Genomic DNA, 18735 nt, shown 5'->3' with positions numbered 1-18735 from the left:
GGTGCCCACTATATGGTCACTATTATTATTATTATTATTTATCACACGGAAGTGAGTGACCCGGCAGGTGTCCAGATGCCCTCCGGGCCCTCGGCCATCCAGCCTGCTGGCCACCACATCACATGAGCCCTACTATCTTTAGCCAGGGAGATATTTATATCTCCTGGGGGAAGTTTCTGTCGCTGCGGGGGAGCCCCAGTGTGCGTGGCTGCTGCGTCCAGGCCCCCAGAGGCGGCCTCTGCCCCTCGAGCCCGCCATGCCGCAGGGCCCAGAAACCCCGGTGCAGGTGTGGGTGGGCAGCCAACTCTTCCAGGCAGACCGGGCCCTGCTAGTGGAGCACTGCGGCTTCTTCCGCGGCCTCTTCCGCTCGGGCATGCGGGAGGCGCGCGCTGCCGAGGTGCACCTGGGCGCGCTGAGCCCGGACGGCTTCCGCACCACGCTGCGGGTGCTGCGCGGAGAGCGTCCAGCGCTGGCGGCTGCCGACGAGCTGCTGCAGGCGGTGGAGTGCGCCGCCTTCCTGCAGGCGCCGGCGCTGGCGCGCTTCCTAGAGCACAGCCTCACGTCGGAGAACTGCGCGCTGCTGTGCGACGCGGCCGCAGCCTTCGGCCTGCACGACGTCTTCCACAGCGCCGCGCTCTTCATCCGCGACGGCGCCCGCGAGCTGGCGGCCGAGCTGGCGCTGCCCGAGGCCCGCACCTACGTGGCGGCTCTGCGGCCCAGCAGCTACGTGGCCGTGAGCACACATGCGCCGGCGCCCGGCTTCCTGGAGGACCCTTCGCGCACCATGTGCTACCTGGATGAGGAGGAGGACACCTGGCGGACGCTGGCCGCGCTGCCCCTGGAGGCCAGCACGCTCCTGGCCGGCGTGGCCACGCTGGGCAACAAGCTCTACATTGTGGGGGGTGTGCGGGGCCCCAACAAGGAGGTGGTGGACCTGGGCTTCTGCTACGACCCCGACGGCGGAACGTGGCGCGAGTTCCCCAGCCCCCACCAGCCGCGCTACGACACGGCGCTGGCCGGCTTCGAGGGCCACCTCTACGCCATCGGGGGGGAGTTCCAGAGGACAGCTATGAGCTCAGTGGAGCGCTACGACCCGGCCTCGGGCTGCTGGAGCTTCATGGCCGACTTGCCGCAGCCAGCTGCCGGCGTACCCTGCGCACATGCCCGCGGCCGCCTCTTCGTGTGTCTGTGGCAGCCGGCAGACACGACGGCCGTAGTGGAGTACGCTGTGCGGGCTGATGAGTGGCTGCCCGTGGCCGAGCTGCGGCGCCCGCAGAGCTACGGCCACTGCATGGTGGCCCACCGCGACAGCCTCTACGTGGTGCGTAACGGACCTAAGGATGACTTCCTGCACTGCGCCATCGACTGCCTCAACCTAGCCACGGGCCAGTGGACAGCGCTGCCCGGTCAGTTCGTCAACAGCAAAGGCGCGCTCTTCACTGCCGTGGTGCGCGGCGACACCGTCTATACGGTCAACCGCGTGTTCACCCTGCTCTATGCCATTGAGGGCGGCTCCTGGCGGTTGCTTAGGGAGAAGGCCGGCTTCCCACGGCCCGGTTCCTTGCAGACCTTTCTCCTGAGGCTGCCTCCCGGTGCCCGGGGGCCTGTGGCCTCGACAACACCAGAACTGTGATCCTTAGGCTGGACTTTTCGGACTAGATGCCCAGAGCCTTCTGTGAGCTATGGCTGAGTCTATGAGAGTGACCTTAGGAGCTGCCGGAAACTTCAGGCCCTGGTTGAGATGTCCAGGGTCTTGTGACTTCTGGTTGTGTGAAGGTATCCAAGAATCTCAGGAAGCGTCGACTCGGGATCTCAACCCTCAAATTACTTGGGCTCTCTTGAGAGCTGGTGGGTCACAACGTCAGTGGAAGGGATGGGGGATAGGATTTCAATAATCCAGGCTTGTGTGTGAAAGGGCCAGTAATTGAGGACCGGCTGGGAGTGGGTTAAGTGATGTTAATGAAACTGCCAGTCAAGTAAGAATTAGGCACATTGCGCCTAATGTGACTGTCGTTACCAGACAGGGGTTCAAAAGCTTCGAGTCTAGCCCAGAACAACAAAGTGTTTACATGCACTTGTCTTGATCCACAGAGGGCTGAAGGCAACTTAGAAAAACAAACAAGAAACAAACCCTGCAATATAATAAACAAAGTACTGAAGCAATCAGGACAAAGGGAAAATAGGGAGAGGGAAAATATGTTATTCCAGGCAGGAGGGTAGTAAACAAACTGTATTAAGACGGACAGGATAATTAGCTGCTAAAGGGGGAGATTCAGAAGAGGAGAGGCAGGGAAAGCTGGGCAGATGGGAAGAGTCTGTGAGCCCTGCCTTTGAGGCAGAGCAGCTGTAGATGGAGGCCTCTGGGGAGGCATCGAGGCTGGCCTGGCCTGTGGAGAGGGAGACTGAACAGCACCTGGAGTGAGACCTGTGAGGGAGAACGGGATCCCGGCACCATTTAATGGGATGTGGGCCCACAGGGGAGAGCCCAGTCGGAGGTCTCTTGCCCACTGCCTTTTTGTCATCACCCCAGGGGCAGTGGACTGTTAATTTTCATAACTTTAGGTTACTCAAAGTATGCGCCCAATTTAGAGCAGGTCTGATGGTGGCTCTGCTGGTAAAGAATCCGCCTGCCAATGCAGGAGACACGGGTTTGATCCCTGGGCCAGGAAGATCTCCTGGAGAAGGAAATGGCAACCCACTCCAGTATTCTTGCTTGGGAAATCCCATGGACAGAGGAGCCTGGTGAGCTACAGTCCATAGGGTTGCAAAAGAGTCAGATAGGACTTAGTAAATAAACAAACGGCCTCCATTGTGGCCATTCCCTGAACCTGGAATGCCTCTCTCTCTCTCTCTGTTGCCTCTGTACCTACCTCCTCTGTGCAGGGTTGGCTGTTCCCAGCCTTGACTGCCTGCATTGCTCATTGGACCCCTGGCTGACATCATTGTCTGTGTCTGTATGTGCACATTCGTGCAGCTGTGTGCACGTATGCAGATAGCAAGAACACAGATCTTATTGTGCTGTCAGCTGAGCCGGGGCACTTTCCTACCTGCAGAATCAAATGATGAGGTCCTACAAATGCACATATCTATAAAACAGAAGCAGGCTCACAGACATAAAGAAGGGCTTGGGATTGCCAAGGAAGAGGAGGGTTTGGGAGGGAAGGATTGAAAGTCTGGGTTTAGTAGATACAAACTATTATATACAAAATGGATAAGCAACAAGGTCCTACTTACATATAGCACAGAGGATTAAAAGCAATATCCTGTGATAAACCATAATGGAAATATATATATATATATATAGACATATATATATGAGTCACTTTGCTGTACACCAGAAATTAACACAATATTGTAAATAGTTCAATAAAATTTTTTTTAAAAAAAGAAAGAAAAACACGAGGTCCTAAAAGACCCCAGGCTATAGCGACTGCTAGTTAGGGATCTGGTTCTGACCTCTGGTGTTAGGACTCTTATCTCTCCTTTAGCATACCCCTACGCTGGTCTCTGGTCAGATGCCCAGCTCAGTCGCCCGGCTGCTCCATCCCCTGGGCAGACTTCTTTGAGTGGTCCTAAATGGTCTCCATCCTCCAAGATGCAAGGGCTGTGGGAAATCCTGGCCTCGTCACAAATGGCGAGTAACAGCATCAGCCAGATACCTCCTGGGCATGGAACCTAGTGTCTGGGTTGCCCCTTGCTGCCTTTCCCCTGAACTATGTCCCAAACCCTGGAGAACATGGACCTAGAAGCCTGGGACCTTTCAGGCCTGGATTAACCTAATCTGATGAGTCACAATAATAAATCCTGACTTTTCCATCCTGTGAATGATGTGCAGAGTACTTTCTCATCTGTCTTCCCATTCTAGCCCTGCCTCAGCCTGAGGGTTGTGTACCTTCTCCCAGTTCATGAGATATGTGAGGTTCAGTGACCAAGTGGCTGGCCCACACCACAGAGCCCATCACTTTTTTGTTCTATCAAAGTGTCATTTTATTCACATGTCAAATCTAACTCATTAAGAAGGGAACCAAAAAATAGTAAGGCTTGTTCAGTGGTCCATTTGAGAGGCAAAAGGTCTGTATATTTTGTTGGAAAAGACACACCAAAATAAGTTTGCTAAGGTAGAGGTGAAGCTGGTTAATATCTTATAGAGAATAATGCCATAAATTTTGTGGTTCTCTACTGGGCTAAATTCCTTTTCATATTCACCTATATCCACATACATACTTGTATATGGAGCTACAAGTTAGCATATAACTCTACAAAGTCAGGACCCTAATCAGTAGTAAATTGTTGGGACTTTTCCAGTGGCCCAGTGGTTAAGAATCTGCCTCTCAATGCTGGGGACACAGGTTTGATCCCTGGTCAGGGAACTAGGGTCCCACATGCTGCAGAGCAACTAAACCTGTACTGCAACGAAAAATCCCATGTGACACAACTAAGACCTGATGCAGCCAAATAAATAGTTTTTTAAAACAGTAAATTGTAGAACAAAGGTACAGTCTCTTGCCAAGTCACTTCAGTCATGTCCGACTCTTTGCAACCCTATGGACCATACGTTGCCTACCAGGCTCCTCTGTCCTTGGATTCTCCGGGCAAGAATACTGGAGTGGATTGCCATGCCCTCCTCCAGAGGATCTTCCCAACCCAGGGAGAATTAAATAACTCTGAGTGCTTCAATCCTGCCCCAGAATGACACTGAAAGGACACACAGTCCTCCTTTTGCCTATTTCCAAGTTACGGATAATTTTTCTTAAAGCGCAGAACACTCTCCTCCTTGCTCACTCCTCCTGACTGATGCTGAACACACTTCTGGTCTCCAGGCCCACCAGCTCCTCGGCTCTCTCAGCCTGCAGACCTTCGTCAGCTTCTGCAGCCAACCACATGAACCAGCCCAGACCGGCCTGCTGGCTCCAGGGTTCAGTTGTCCGTTGGTCCAGAGCAGCCCTTACTGAGATGCCTTTTGTGTGTAATAATAACACAGTATTCACAGAGAGTTTTCCCACAGTAGACTTATTTAAGCTTTGCAAGAATTTTAAGTGGTAGGCAGCTGGGCAACATCCGCACTCCCTTCTTAAAGATAAAGTTAAAACAACAACAACAAATAAACAAACCCAAACACCTAAAGGTCACATTGACTAGAAGAGGCCTGAGTAGGAAGTAGCAGATCCTGGCTTTGACCCCAGGGCCATGTGCTGTTTTCTGTTGCTGCCTCCCCTCCCTGTTCCACTGACATACTGGGATGGACAGAGTGGTTCTGCCACTCTCAATTACACTCCCCTCCCTGTTACCCGTCTTACTGCACCTCTTCTCTCGGGGTTCATCTGCCCCCCTGGACTCAGCCCTTTCTCTCTAACCCCTGAGATAGGAAAATTAACTGTCCTGGGTTCTCTTGCCTTAGGATCTACCTGGGAGGTGAATGGCCCCCTTCAAAAGGGTGTTAATTAATTAATTAACGAAAGGGTGTTAATGACTGATGAAGACCTGGGGGCGGGCATCGACACATTGACAGATACTCCCTCAGTGTGGGGCGGTATTAATAATCCAGCCCACCTCCTCTTCTGGCCTCACAGGTCAGGCTCCATCATTTCTTCCTACAGCCTGCGCCCTTGGCAAAGATGGTTACCATGTGTGGTTTGCAGAAAGCGGAAGTCTGGGAGGAGATGGGGTAGGGTATCCTGACAGAACTTCGGCTTTCACGCAGAGTCACACAGTCGGTAAAGTGGAAGAGCGTGGACCTGTGACCAGGATTTGGGATTCTCCACCTCTCATGCCCTGGCATCCAAACTGCACGTAGGTGCCTGGGGGAGCAGGCTAGGTGCAGGAAGGCAAGTTACAGAGATATTGGGAGCCCAGAAGGCTGAGTTTGAAATCTCTCTGTGCCCGCCCAGAGGGACACTCTAAGAAGTTTTGTCCTTCTAGAGAGATCTACACACACACAAACGCACATGCGCACGCGCGCACACACACACACACACACACACACACACACACACACACACACAGCTTAATTCAGTAAGGTGCATTTCCCTGAACTTCCATGAGAGCCCTGTAGCCCCGTTCCCTGGAGCTCCCTCCTGTCTTCTGTAAACTTTCTCCCTGACCCTGATGCTGGATGCCCTGCACCCCAAGTGTTCCTCTCCCTGGGAATTTTCTGGTTTGCTTACATAGCCTGCCTGACAGAGGCAAGAGGACTCACCAGCCTTTCCCACACTCCATCCAGGGCCTGCTTCCCTGCTGGCCACTCCAGCATGCTCACATGGGCAGAGCTGTCCTGATGACCCACCGGCCATGAACTGGTGCTTCTCAGCTTAGACCCTTGGGTGTGTCTCATCTCTCTTGAGTGAGAGCCAAGTCCAGTCCAGATCCCCTGTCCCATTTCCTCCCGATTTCATCCTTCATCTACTGAAGCTGAGCTCCATGAGGACAGAGATTCGTGTCTGTTTGTTCACTGCTGTATCACCAGGACAGTGAATAGAACATAGTAAGGGCTTAATAAATACTGATATTGAATGAATGAATGGTGCTCAATGGATATCAAAAGAATAAATGAATCCATCACATGGAAAACCCACAGAGAGAGGCTGTCAGATTTCAGAGGAGAGGGGTATCATTTCTGGCAGGGGGTAGCGTGGGCAGGTGACTAGGGGAGACCTTCATGATGAGGTGATGCGCTGTGGGGTGCACAGCACACCGTGGGAAGAGTGGGATCTGAAAACGGCAGCAGCCCAGAGGCTCGTGGAGGGGAGGTGACGGGAATGAAAGTGCTAATCATCCCGTGAAGAATTGCTCCTCTTGGCGGTGGAATACACACAGGGCTGGTCTGTTTATTTTCCTTTGGCCCCAAGCAGCTGGACCTCTTTTTCATCCTAATTGCTTTGCTTCAAGTTGCTGTCACTTCCCAGGAACGGTGGCAAGTTAACTGTGCTGGTGGGAGACACAGCTGTAGGCAGACAGGCTATGTCTGAGCAGGCTCATTGTGGGCGTGGGATGCAGGACCCCCTTGGAGGGGTTCTCCTGGGTCTCCTCCCAGCGATGTCCCTGCAACCCTCAAGATTCTGCCCGGGCTGGAATGGGGATTCTCTCTCTGGCATCTTAGCAATTAGCAAAAGGTGAAGAGGTCTTTCTGTCAGGTTGCAGGGTCTTAGAACAGTGAGGAAAGGGAAGTTGGCAAGGGCAGGGCACATAGCTTGTGTGGAGACACGCAGCAATGCAGTGGACCACTCTGACCCCCATCTCTAGAATCTTCTTCCCGTCACACCATGCTGCATCTCTTGTGTTGCCTGCCAGGACACCCATGAGGGAGGTCTCCAAAATGACCCATCCGGTCTGCCCTCCCTGATTCCGGACCTCCATGCTCACTTTTCCAGGAAATATAACCCTCTTGTGTCACATTTTTTTAGCACTCTGCTTTATTCAGCAGAAAGAGACAAAGGGCTTGATCTGTAATGGTGGTATCTGAGCACCTGGGCCCTTCACATTACACGCACACACAGTCATGATTTTGACAACTCTAAGGGTGGCCTTATGACACTGGCCCACTATGCTTTTTCTCTCAAGTGAAATATTTTCATTCTAACTGGGGCCTTCTGTGGATAGTCCTAGCTCCATAGTCCTGATTAGCAGAGGAAATTTCAGGGGCTCAGAGAGGGAGTGAGCATTGCCCTGGGGTGGAGACAAGAGGCTGAGGCTCTGCAGAGGGCCAGCTGTGCCCGGAGCAGGCAGCTGGTTTCAAGGTCAAGGCCCAGCTCTGCTTTCTGACCACGGTAAATTTCCTTAACCTTTCTGATATTAAGATGTCTCAACTCTAAACAGGGAGGATAATTCCTTCCCTGGAGGGTGGTTATGAGAGTGGAATGAGGACCTAGAAGCCAGCACAGGTTATGCTCACCATCCGTGTTCCTTTCTCCTCCCTCCCCTTCTCCACTGAGACCCTTTCTGTGAGGCAGGCCAGGGGTGGGATGAACACAGTCCTATGGTCCAGGCATGTATCCCTCGGCGAGGAGGCTGCATGGCAGCGTGGGTAAGCATTGGCTTCAGCATCAGTGGAGCTGGGTTCACATTCCAACTCCACTACTTGTCAGCTGTGTCATCCATATGCAAACTCCATCTATTCATAAAATGTCGAGGATAATGAGGTTCATTGTACCCAGAGGTGTTGTGCAAGTAGATCCTGTGAAGCACCTGTATCTCTCCCAGGAGGGAGGGAGGTTGGAGTCTGGGTGCGAAGAGCCTTTAATGCCAGGCTGAGATTGTGGGTCTCATTCTGTAGGAAGAGGGAGCCACAGCATGTGTTTGGGGTGATGAATATGGAAAATGGATGCCATGCTTCTCAAATTCCAAGAGCAAGCCCCTCAGCTGGCCTACCTGCCCTTCAGAGCCACTCTCCCCTCTCCTGTCCCTTGCCCTGGGAGGGTGCCCTTTGTGTTGCATTACTGGTCCCCTTGACTCTTGACTCCAGTGGGGACAGCAGCAGCAGGTGAGGGGCAGAGGAGCGCAGGAGTCTGGGGACTTCATTGCCGGCTCCCTCCCTGCCCAGCAGCTTTGCACCTACCTCTTTCCTGCACTGACCACAGTCACAGCTCCTGTCGGGTGGCCCGTCCCTTGCAGCGCTGTCAGTCTCTTGGTTGTGGTGGCCACCTCTCCCCTCCCCCTGCAGGCCTGGGAAAGGCAAGAGCCCCACTGGCGCTAGCCCTGCACCAGCCCCATAGCAGTAACCTCTGTCCTTGGTAAACAGCCTCTTCACTCAAGTCTCCTCTAGTGACCTGATTTGACTTGCCATCTCTTTCCTGCCAAGATGCATGCCCTGTCCCCTCTGGCACTCGTCTCTCTGGGCATCGGTCATCAAGTGCCTTGGTTTGCAACAGCAAAGGATACAGGCTTACCTCGTGCTATTGTGCTTTGCTTTATCATGCTTTGCCAATGTTGCATTTTTTTACGAATTGAAGGTCTGTGGCAGCCCTGCACTGAGCGAGTGTTGCTGCCATTTTTATTTTTTAAAATTTAGTTTGTTGACTTATATTTTGGCTGTGGTGGGTCTCTGTTGCTGCGCCCAGGCTTTCTCCAGTTGTGGTGCATTGGCTTCTTGTTGCAGTGGGTTCTTTTTGCAGAGCACAGGCTCTGGTGCACAGGCTTCAGTAGCTGCAGCACTCAGAATCAGTAGTTGCAGCTTGCAGGCTCAGTAGCTGTGGTACATGGACTTAGTGGCATGTGGGACCGGGCCTGGACCAGGGATTGAACCAGTGTCCCTTGCACTGCAAGGCAGATTCTCAACCACTGGACCACCAGGGAAGCCCTGGCCCAATTTTTCCAACAAGCACTTGCTCACTTTGTCTGTTTGGTAATTTTGCAGTATTTAAAACATTTTCATTGTTACTTTATTTGTTATGGTGATCAGATGTTACTGTTGTAATTGTTTGGGGGTGCCTTGAGCTGCACCCATAAAAGATGGTGAACTTAATAAATTGTTGAAATGACAAGAAAATATTTAGACTGTTACATAAACTTAGTTGGTAAAGCAATGGCAGGGTTTGAGAGGACTGACTCCAGTTTTGAAAGATGTTCTATTGTGGGTGAAATGCTGTCAAAGAGCTCTGCATACAACAGACAAGTCATTCATAAAAGGAAGTCAATCAATGTGGCAAACTTCATTGTTGCATTATTTTAAGAAATTTGCCCAGCCTCCCTAACATTCAGCCACCACCACCCTGATCAATTAGCAGCCATCAACAAGAGGCAAGGCCCCTACCACCACCGAAAAAAAGATTATGACTCTCTGAAGGCTTAGAAGATGGTTAGCATTTTTCAGCAACAAAATCTTTTAAAATTAAGGTCGCTATACTGTTTTTTTTTCAGTGATCCAACAGATGTTGGCAATTTGATCTCTGGTTCCTCTGCCTTTTCTAAATCCAGCTTGAACATCTGGAAGTTCATGGCTCATGTACTGTTGAAGCCTGGCTTGGAGAATTTTGAGCATTACTTTGCTAGCCTGTGAGATGAGTGCAATTGTATGGTAGTTTGAACATTCTTTGGCATTACCTTTCTTTGGAATTGGGATGAAAACTGACCTTTTCCAGTCCTGTGGCCACTGCTGAGTTTTCCAAATTTGCTGGCATATTGAGTGCAGCACTTTCACAGCATCATCTTTTAGGGTTTGAAAGAGCTCAAATGGAATTTCATCACCTCCACTAGCTTTGTTCATAGTGATGCTTCCTAAGGCCCACTGGACTTCGCATTTCAGGATGTCTGGCTCTACGTGCGTGATCACACCATCATGATTATCTGGGTCATGAAGATCTTTTTTGTATAGATCTTCTGCGTATTCTTGCCACCTCTTCTTAATATCTTCTGCTTCTGTTAGCTCCATACCATTTATGTCATTTATTGTGCCCATCTTTGCATGAAATGTTCCCTTGGTATCTCTAATTTTCTTGAAGAGATCTCTAGTCTTTCCCATTCCATTGTTTTCCTCTATTTCTTTGCATTGATCACTAAGGAAGGCTTTCTTATCTCTCCTTGCTATTCTCCGGAACTCTGCATTCAAATGGGTATATCTTTCCTTTTCTCCTTTGTCTTTAGCTTTATTTATTTAAAACTTCTGCTTTATTGACTATACCAAAGGCTTTGACTGTGTGGGTCACAACAAACTGTGGAAAATTCTTCAAGAGATGGGAATACCAGACCACCTGACCTGCCTCCTGAGAAATCTGTATGCAGGTCAAGAAGCAACAGTTAGAACTGGACAGGGAACAACAGACTGGTTCCAAATCAGGAAAGGAGTACACCAAGGCTGTATACTGTCACCCTGGTTATTTAACTTAGCAGAGTACATCATGCAAAATGCAGGGCTGGATAAAGCACAGCTGGAATCAAGATTACTGGGAGAGATATTAATAACCTCAGATATGCAGATGACACCACCCTTATGGCAGAAAGTAAAGAAGAACTAAAGAACCTCTTGATAAAAGTGAAAGAGGAGAGTGAAAAAGCTGTCTTAAAACTCAACATTCAAAAAACAAAGATCATGGCATCTGGTCCCCTCACTTCATGGCAAATAGATGGGAAACAATGGAAATAGTGAGAGACTTTATTTTGAGGGGCTCCAAAATCACTGCAGATGGTGATTGCAGCCATGAAATTAAAAGATGCTTTCCTTGGAAGAAAAGCTATGATCACCTAGACAACATATTAAAAAGCAGAGACATTACTTTGCCAACAAAGGTCCATCTAGTCAAAGCTATGGTTCTTCCAATAGTCATGTATGAATGTGAGAGTTGGACTATAAAGAAAGCTGAGCACTGAAGAATTGATGCTTTTGAACGGTGGTGTTGGAGAAGACTCTTGAGAGTCCCTTGGACTTCAAGGAGATCCAACCAGTCCATCCTAAAGGAAATCAGTCCTGATATTGGGAAAGATTGAAGGTGGGAGAAGAAGGGGATGATGGAGGATGAGATGGTTGGATGGCATCACTGACTCAACGGACATGAGTTTGAGTAAGCTCTGGAAGTTGGTGATGGACAGGGAGGCCTGGTGTGCTGCAGTCCATGGGGTTGCAAAGGGTCAGACATGATTGAGAGACTGAACTGAACTGATACTTTTTTTAAGATATTACACTAATGCACACTTTATAGTGTATGTGTGCTTGCTTAATCAGTCAATCATGTCCAACTCTGCGACCCTATCAATAGTAGCCCACCAGCCTCCTCTGTTTATGGGATTTTCCAGACAAGAATACTGGAGTGGGCTCACCACTATTATTCAAAATAGTTTTGGAAATCCTAGCTACAGCAATCAGAGAAGAAAAATAAATAAAAGGAATCCAGATCAGAAAAGAAGAAGAAAAGCTCTCACTGTTTCCAGATGACATGATAATATGTATAGAAAGCCCTAAAGATACTATCAGACAATTACTAGAGCTAATCAGTGAATTTAGCAAAATTACAGGATACAAAATCAATACACAGAAATTACTTGCATTCCTATATACTAATAATGAAAAATCAGAAAAGATAATTAAGGAATCAATCCCATTCACCACTGCAACAAAAAGAATAAAATATATAGGAACTAACCTACCTAAGGAGACAAAAGAACTATATACAGAAAATTATCAGACACTAGTGAAAGAACTCAAAGATAACATAAACAGATGGAGAGATATTACATGTTCCTGGGTAGGAAGAATCAATATTGTGAAAATGACTATACTTCCAAATGCAATCTACAGATTCAATGTGATCCCTATCAAATTACCAATGGCATTTTTTCATAGAACTAGAACAAAAAATTTCACAACTCATATGGAAAAACAAAAGACCCCAAATAGCTATAGGAGTCTTGAGAAAGAAGAATGGAGCTGGAGGAATCAACCTTCCTGACTTCAGATTATACTACAAAGCTACAGTCATTAAGACAGTATGGTACTGGCACAAAAACAGAAATATAGACCAATGGAACAAGATAGAATGCCCACAGATAAACCCACACACCTATTCATATCTTACTTTTGACAAAGGAGGCAAGAATATACAATGGGGCAAAGACAGCTTATTCAAAAAGTGGTGCTGGGAAAACTGGACAGCTACATGTAAAAGAATGAAATTAGAACAATTCCTAACACCATACACAAAGATAAACTCAAAATGGATTAAAGACCTACATGTAAGGCCAGAAACTAGAAAACTTCTAAGAGGAGAACATAGAATGCTCAATGACATAAATCAAGACAAGATTCTCTATGACCTACCTCCTAGAGTAATGGAAATAAAAACAAAAGTAAACAAGTGGGACCTAATTAAACTTAAAAGCTTTTGCACAGCAAAGGAAACCATAATCAAGATGAAAAGACAACCCTCAAAATGGGAGAAAATAATAGCAAATGAAACAACTGACAAAGGATTAATTTCCAAAATATACAAGGAGCTCATACAACTCAATAACAGAAAAACAAACAACCCAATCAAAAAGTGGGAAAAATATCTAAACAGACATTTCTCCAAAGAAGACATACAGATGGCTAACAAACACATGAAAAGATGCTCAACATCACTCATTATTAAAGAAATGCAAATCAAAACTACAATGAGACCATCATCAAAAAGTCTACAAATAATAAATGCTAGAGAGGGTGTGGAGAAAAGGGAATGCTCTTGCACTGTTGGTGGGAATGTAAATTGATACAGCCACTATGGAAGGTGGTATGGAGATTGCTTTAAAAACCAGGAATAAAACCACCATATGACCCAGCAATCCCACTCCTAGGCATATACCCTGAAGAAACCAAAATTGAAAAAGACACGTATATCCCAATGTTCATTGCAGCACTATTTACAATAGCTAGAACATGGAAGTAACCTAGATGTCCATTGACAGGTGAATGGATAGAGAATTTGTGGTACATATACACAAAGGAATTTAACTCAGCCATAAAAAGGAATGCATCTGAGTCAGTTCTGATGAGGTGGATGAACCTAGAGCCTATTATAGAGTGAAGTAAGTCAGAAAGAGAAAGATAAATATCATATACTAAAGCATATATATGGAATCTAGAAATATGGTACTGAAGAATTTATTTGCAGGGCAGCAATGGAGAAACAGACACGGAGAATGGACTTAGGCACGCAGGGAGAGAGGAGGAGAGGGTAAGATGTATGGAGAGACTAACATGGAAGCTTACACTACCATATGTAAAATAGCCAATGGGAATTTGCTGTGTGTCTGAAGGAACTCAAACAGGGGCTCTGTATCAACCTGGAGGAGTGGGATGGGGAGGGAGATAGGAGGGAGGTTCAAGAGGGAGGGAACCTATGGCTGATACATGTTGAGGTTTGACAGAAAACAAAATTCTGTAAAGCAATTATCCTTCAATTAAAGAATAAATAAAATAAATTAACTAATTAAAAAAAAAATACTGGAGTCACTTGCCATGCCTTCCTCCAGGGGATCTTGCCACCCAGGAAGCCCTTAATAGTGTATAGAATAAACGTAAACATAACTTTTACACTGGGAACCAAAAAATTCATGTGACTCACGTTATTGTGATATTTGCTTTATTGTAGTGCCCTAGAACAAAACCTGCAATATCTCCAAGATACGCCTGGACTGGAAAATGTCCATCTCACTATCTTGGTCTGATTACACAGTGATGGGAACCAGAGAAACATCTTACCAGAATGGGTGGTGCCTCAGTGACCGGAAGCTAGGGACTTGCTTCCCAAACCACTTGAATTTGAGGGGAAAAAAGTGACCTTTAGAAGCTCTCAGTGGAGTGGCTGGGAATGAAAAAAGAACCTAGTGCATGAGCTCCAGGGAGCACAGCTTTTGCCGCCCCTTCCCAAGGGAGGGACCAGGCAGGTCTGCAATCCTGGCCTCTAGGTAGGGCCTAGCTGTCCTGGTCAGACCTGACTTTTACCAGGTTCAACCAAGGGGTCCTGAGGAGCCCTAGAGACCTTCATTGCAGCCCTGGCCCTGCCACCCATGTGCCGCGTGACGTTTGGGCCCAGTGCACCACCTCTCTGAGCCCCACTTTGCATCCGTCACTGAAGACATAGCATCAGTCTGGTGCACATGTTTGCTGTATGGTCAGGTGAGGGGATGAGTGTGCAGGCCCATGATGAGGGGAGCCTGGTGCTCCAGCTTCTATTTCAGACTTTCTGAATTCTAACTCAATTTTAACGCTTTCTGACCAGGGGACCCTGGGCACCTCTTAGCCTCTCTGAGCCTCAGGTGGTATGAGTCAATGAAGACTGTTGGGACGTGAGCAAAATAGTACACAGAAGGAGCCAAAGTCAGTACCAAGCCCACAGCAAGTGTCAGTAAACCCCAGAAAACTCTCCACCCTCAGGCGAGGGCAGTGGGTTATCTGGTCAGTAGCAGTCAGACTGGCTTCCGATGGAGAAGGCAATGACTACATGGTGTGGCCGGGAGCCCTGAAAGCCTCTCCCGCCAGTCCTCCCAGCTAGCCATCATCTCCAGAGTGTAACCCCTGGGCCTGCAGCATCTTAGGGTCATAGAGCTGGTGGGGTGGTAGGGCAGGCATATGAGTTCTCCCACCAGATACTGAGACAGTGTCATCCCCATGATCCTAGGGCCCCAGCCCCTGTACTGAAAGCCCTGCTCCCCTGGGGAGCTCAAAACACAGCTTCAGCAGCAGTGACCTACCTTGAACCATCGCTCAGCCGTCTCCTTGGCCACCTGCCCCCACATCCCCTGGCACTGGGGTAGACAGAAGAAAGCTCCTCATCACAGAGTCAGGGCTGGTCTCGTCCTTGACCAGCAGCGCCCACCCCTCTCCTCAGAGCTCAGCGTGATCCACCACAGTGTGGTCAGTTCTTCTGGCCTGCTCAGGGACACTGACCCTCTCTTGTTCCTATCCAGCCCTGCTGCCATCCAAAAGGGGCCATGCAGTCCCCATGGGAGCCCATCACAGGGGTCGTGAGCCAGCTTGAGCCTGTGTCCCTTCCATGGGACCCTCCTAGCAGCCACCGGGATGGCTTACTCACTCCAGTGCCAGCCACATGGCCCCTCCAGGCTCTGAGGGGCTGGGCACTAGGGAATGGGGGCTGACTTTGTCCCCCAAGACCACTGTGCTAAAAGTGTCATTCCAAGTACCCAGAGCTTCCCTAACACCTCTGGTGAGTCATTCATCAGGCAAATCGGTGACACTTCCTTGGAAGCCAGCTACCTTCGGCATAGACCCTCCCTAGAGGGCTAATTTTCATCTTTTCCCTCCTTCCCTTCCTTCCTCCTTCTTCATTCAGCAAATACTCGGAGTAACTCCTCTAATCACAAGCTGTGTCAGGCACGGGGGCAGCGAGACAAAGCAGGTTCGGTTCCCGCCCGCCCCCCTCCAGGGCTTCACAAGCCATGATGGGGGCACCTGTCCGCAGTTACAAGACCGCAGGGTGTCCCTGATGGAGAAAGCCCACACCTTGGCCCATGTTTCCCTCAGCCTGCTTTACACTCTTAGACCTTTCTCCGCCCCATTTGGGGCTGCCTTTACTCACGTTCTCTCATTGCATCAGCAGGATGCTTTGGGTTCTGACAGAGAACCCACCTTTAGCTAAATTAAGGACAGCAGACTTCTAGTGGAAGGACATTGAGTAGCTCCAGGCTCCCAGGGAAGGTCAGAGCACTGGCTGAGAAAGGACAGAATGAGTGTGCTCAAGGTTCCAAGGTGACACAGCCAGTCAGCCAGGTCCAGTGCAGGTGACATGTGCCCATCTGCCAGGTCAGGGAAGGACAGGGCACCTTGACAACAAGATGACCCACAGCTGGGGGAGGGAATTCCTCCAGGATCCCCGAGTGTCAGTTAAGAATAAGGCGGCAGTGGCAGTGGGGCGGGGGAGGGGAGGACCTCCCTGCTGTTTCAGTGGCTAAGACTCTACGTTCCCACTGTGGGCGTGCCCAGGTTCAATCCCTGGCCAGGGAACTTGATCCCACATGCTGCAACTAAAGATCCTGAATGCTGCAATGAAGATCGAGGATCCCGTGTGCTACAACAAAGACCTGCTGCAGCCAAACAGATAAATATTTTTTAAAAGTATGTTATTAAAAAAAAGAAGAAGGAGGGGGAAGGGCCGCCAGCTAGGTAGCCAGAAAGCAGCAGTGATCACTCCAGGCTCCCTTCTATCCCCACTCGCTGGCACCACTGTGTCGACTCCGCAGCTCCCTGGCTGCAGGGTTAAGTGTGAACCCCTCAGGGCCCAGCCATGACCTTTCAGGAACACTGGGGTCCTCACCTCTCCCTTCCCACCCCAGGTTGTCTCCTGCCTGGGTGACAGCAGCCTGGAACACCCATCCTCTCCTTCTCCACATGAAGAACTCCTACCTACCCTGCAAGACCCAGTTCAGTTGTGCCCCCTCCTGAAAGACGCCTCTTGCCAGCCTGAGGCTCCTCCCTCAGCCTGGTGAGAGCTCCTGCCAGGTGGGGCTCACCTCTGCCTGGAGGCCGCCCTTGCTGCACCAGCCTCGGGAGCTAAGGAGTCATCTGTCCCCTTGGCAGAGCCCCTGACGCCCTCCCCGCCATCCCCATGTCTTCCCTGTACCCAGCACAGGGCCAGCTGAGATTCGTGAAATTGCCTGACTGCTGAGGCTTTCAGAGTCTGTGATTAAGCCTTGCCCTGGGGCTGGCCTGTCCTGGGTCCCCTGACTTCCCTCCTTCCACCTTCACCCAGTTAATGTCTCCGTTCAGCCTGGAAACATTTTCTTAAAGACAAAAAATAAATAAATAAATAAAATCATAGGTTAACAGTCTCAAGCAATAAAACAGCAGATGACGTTGTGTGGGCAACTTCCCAGAGGACACAGAACACACGTCTCCTGAGTGGGTGGCCTTATAAGGGCAGGTTCAGGAGGAGAATGGGCAGGAGGCAGAGCCACCCGCCAGGAGACAGGGAGGTAGGGGTGGGGGTGGGTGCCCCATCGCTGGGCCGGGAGTGGGGCCAGCAGGGGTACTGGCGAGGACCCAGCTCCGCAGGAAGAGCTGGACACGTACCATCTCCAGAGGCCCTGCTCAGGCCAAAGCCCGCCTGTCCTTCCGCCTGCCCTGCCAGCAGCAGCAACACAGACATTGACCGCTCACAGCCAGCTGCCACGCTGACCCACACCACCAGCCTGGCACCCAGAACCCTCCCACCCCAGGCTGGGCCATGGCTCACTTTCCTTCCCAACTCCCCACACTTGTGGGCCTGCAGGTCCTGGCTCCCAGCTGGCATGCCGTAAAGCTTTGTTGGGTAGAAGACTTATTAAGTGAATGGCTGTTTAATGGTAGTTTGGGCTCATCAGCTAGGCTGTAGCCCCCGGAACACGGGTAGGGCCTTCTTAGGGAGACTAGCACACAGCTAAGTGGGTGCTTAAGAAAGAACTTGGTGCTTGGGTGGCTCCTGCCTTCAAGTCAATTTGAGCCATCAGTTCTTACCTCACTCAGGGTTACCTTGTCCCAAGCAGGAAGGCATGCGTGCTCCACAACTGTTCCAGAGAATGCCTGGGATGGGGCTTCATTTCCCAAAGCCGCCCCCCACCAACCCAACTCCAGGACAGTGAGGTGGGGCAGCTATAAGAGAGAGAGAGACTTCCCTGGCGGTCCAGTGAGTAAGACTGTGTTCTCAATGCAGAGGGCCTGGGTTTGATCCCTCGTCAGGGAACTAGATTCCATATGCCACAACTAAGACCCAGTACAACTAAAAATCAACAAGTGATAGAGAGGAAGAGAGAGAGTGGTGGGGGTGGGGAGGCCTTTCTAGGAGATTCCCGATTGTCTAAGTGTTCGTCTGAACTCAGCATGTCTGAGAACAAAGCCCTCACCTTGGTGTGGGAAGGTTGGGGAGGTGTGTGCCAGGCGACCCTGTCCTGAGGAAAGGGCTCTGGAAGCCTCCCCCAGTTCTCATTAGGAAACACTCTTTCCAGCACCCCCAAAAGCCCCAAATCCTCCTCTAAGTGAGTCTTAAAAGAGACAGAATGGATGGTCAAATAAGGTGAAAACTGAGGGAGCCACCCCATCCCTCAGCTGGCTCTTACTTGGCCTGCTGCTGCTGCTGCTAAGTTGCTTCAGTCATGTCCGACTCTGTGCAACCCCATTGACGGCAGCCACCAGGCTCTGCCATCCCTGGGATTCTCCAGGCAAGAACAGTGGAGTGGGTTGCCATTTCCTTCTCCAATGCGTGAAAGTGAAAAGTGAAAGTGAAGTCGCTCAGTCATGTCTGACTCTTGCAACCCCATGGACTGCAGTCTACCAGGCTC

At 49.9% G+C, this 18735-nt stretch overlaps 1 protein-coding gene across 1 annotated transcript; it reads left to right on the top strand.

The window, feature by feature from the left end:
• Positions 1 to 256: 256 nt before the first annotated feature.
• On the top strand, positions 257 to 1633 carry KBTBD13 (kelch repeat and BTB domain containing 13). Its single transcript, XM_068962475.1, has one exon. It carries the CDS (start codon positions 257 to 259, stop codon positions 1631 to 1633), a length of 1377 nt encoding a protein of 458 aa, XP_068818576.1.
• Positions 1634 to 18735: the final 17102 nt, after the last annotated feature.

Source organism: Capricornis sumatraensis, chromosome 2 (assembly GCF_032405125.1).
Source record: "Capricornis sumatraensis isolate serow.1 chromosome 2, serow.2, whole genome shotgun sequence".
Lineage (NCBI taxonomy): Eukaryota > Metazoa > Chordata > Mammalia > Artiodactyla > Bovidae > Capricornis > Capricornis sumatraensis.
Note: the sequence above shows the minus strand (reverse complement) of the source record. Positions and strands in the feature narration are given on the sequence as shown.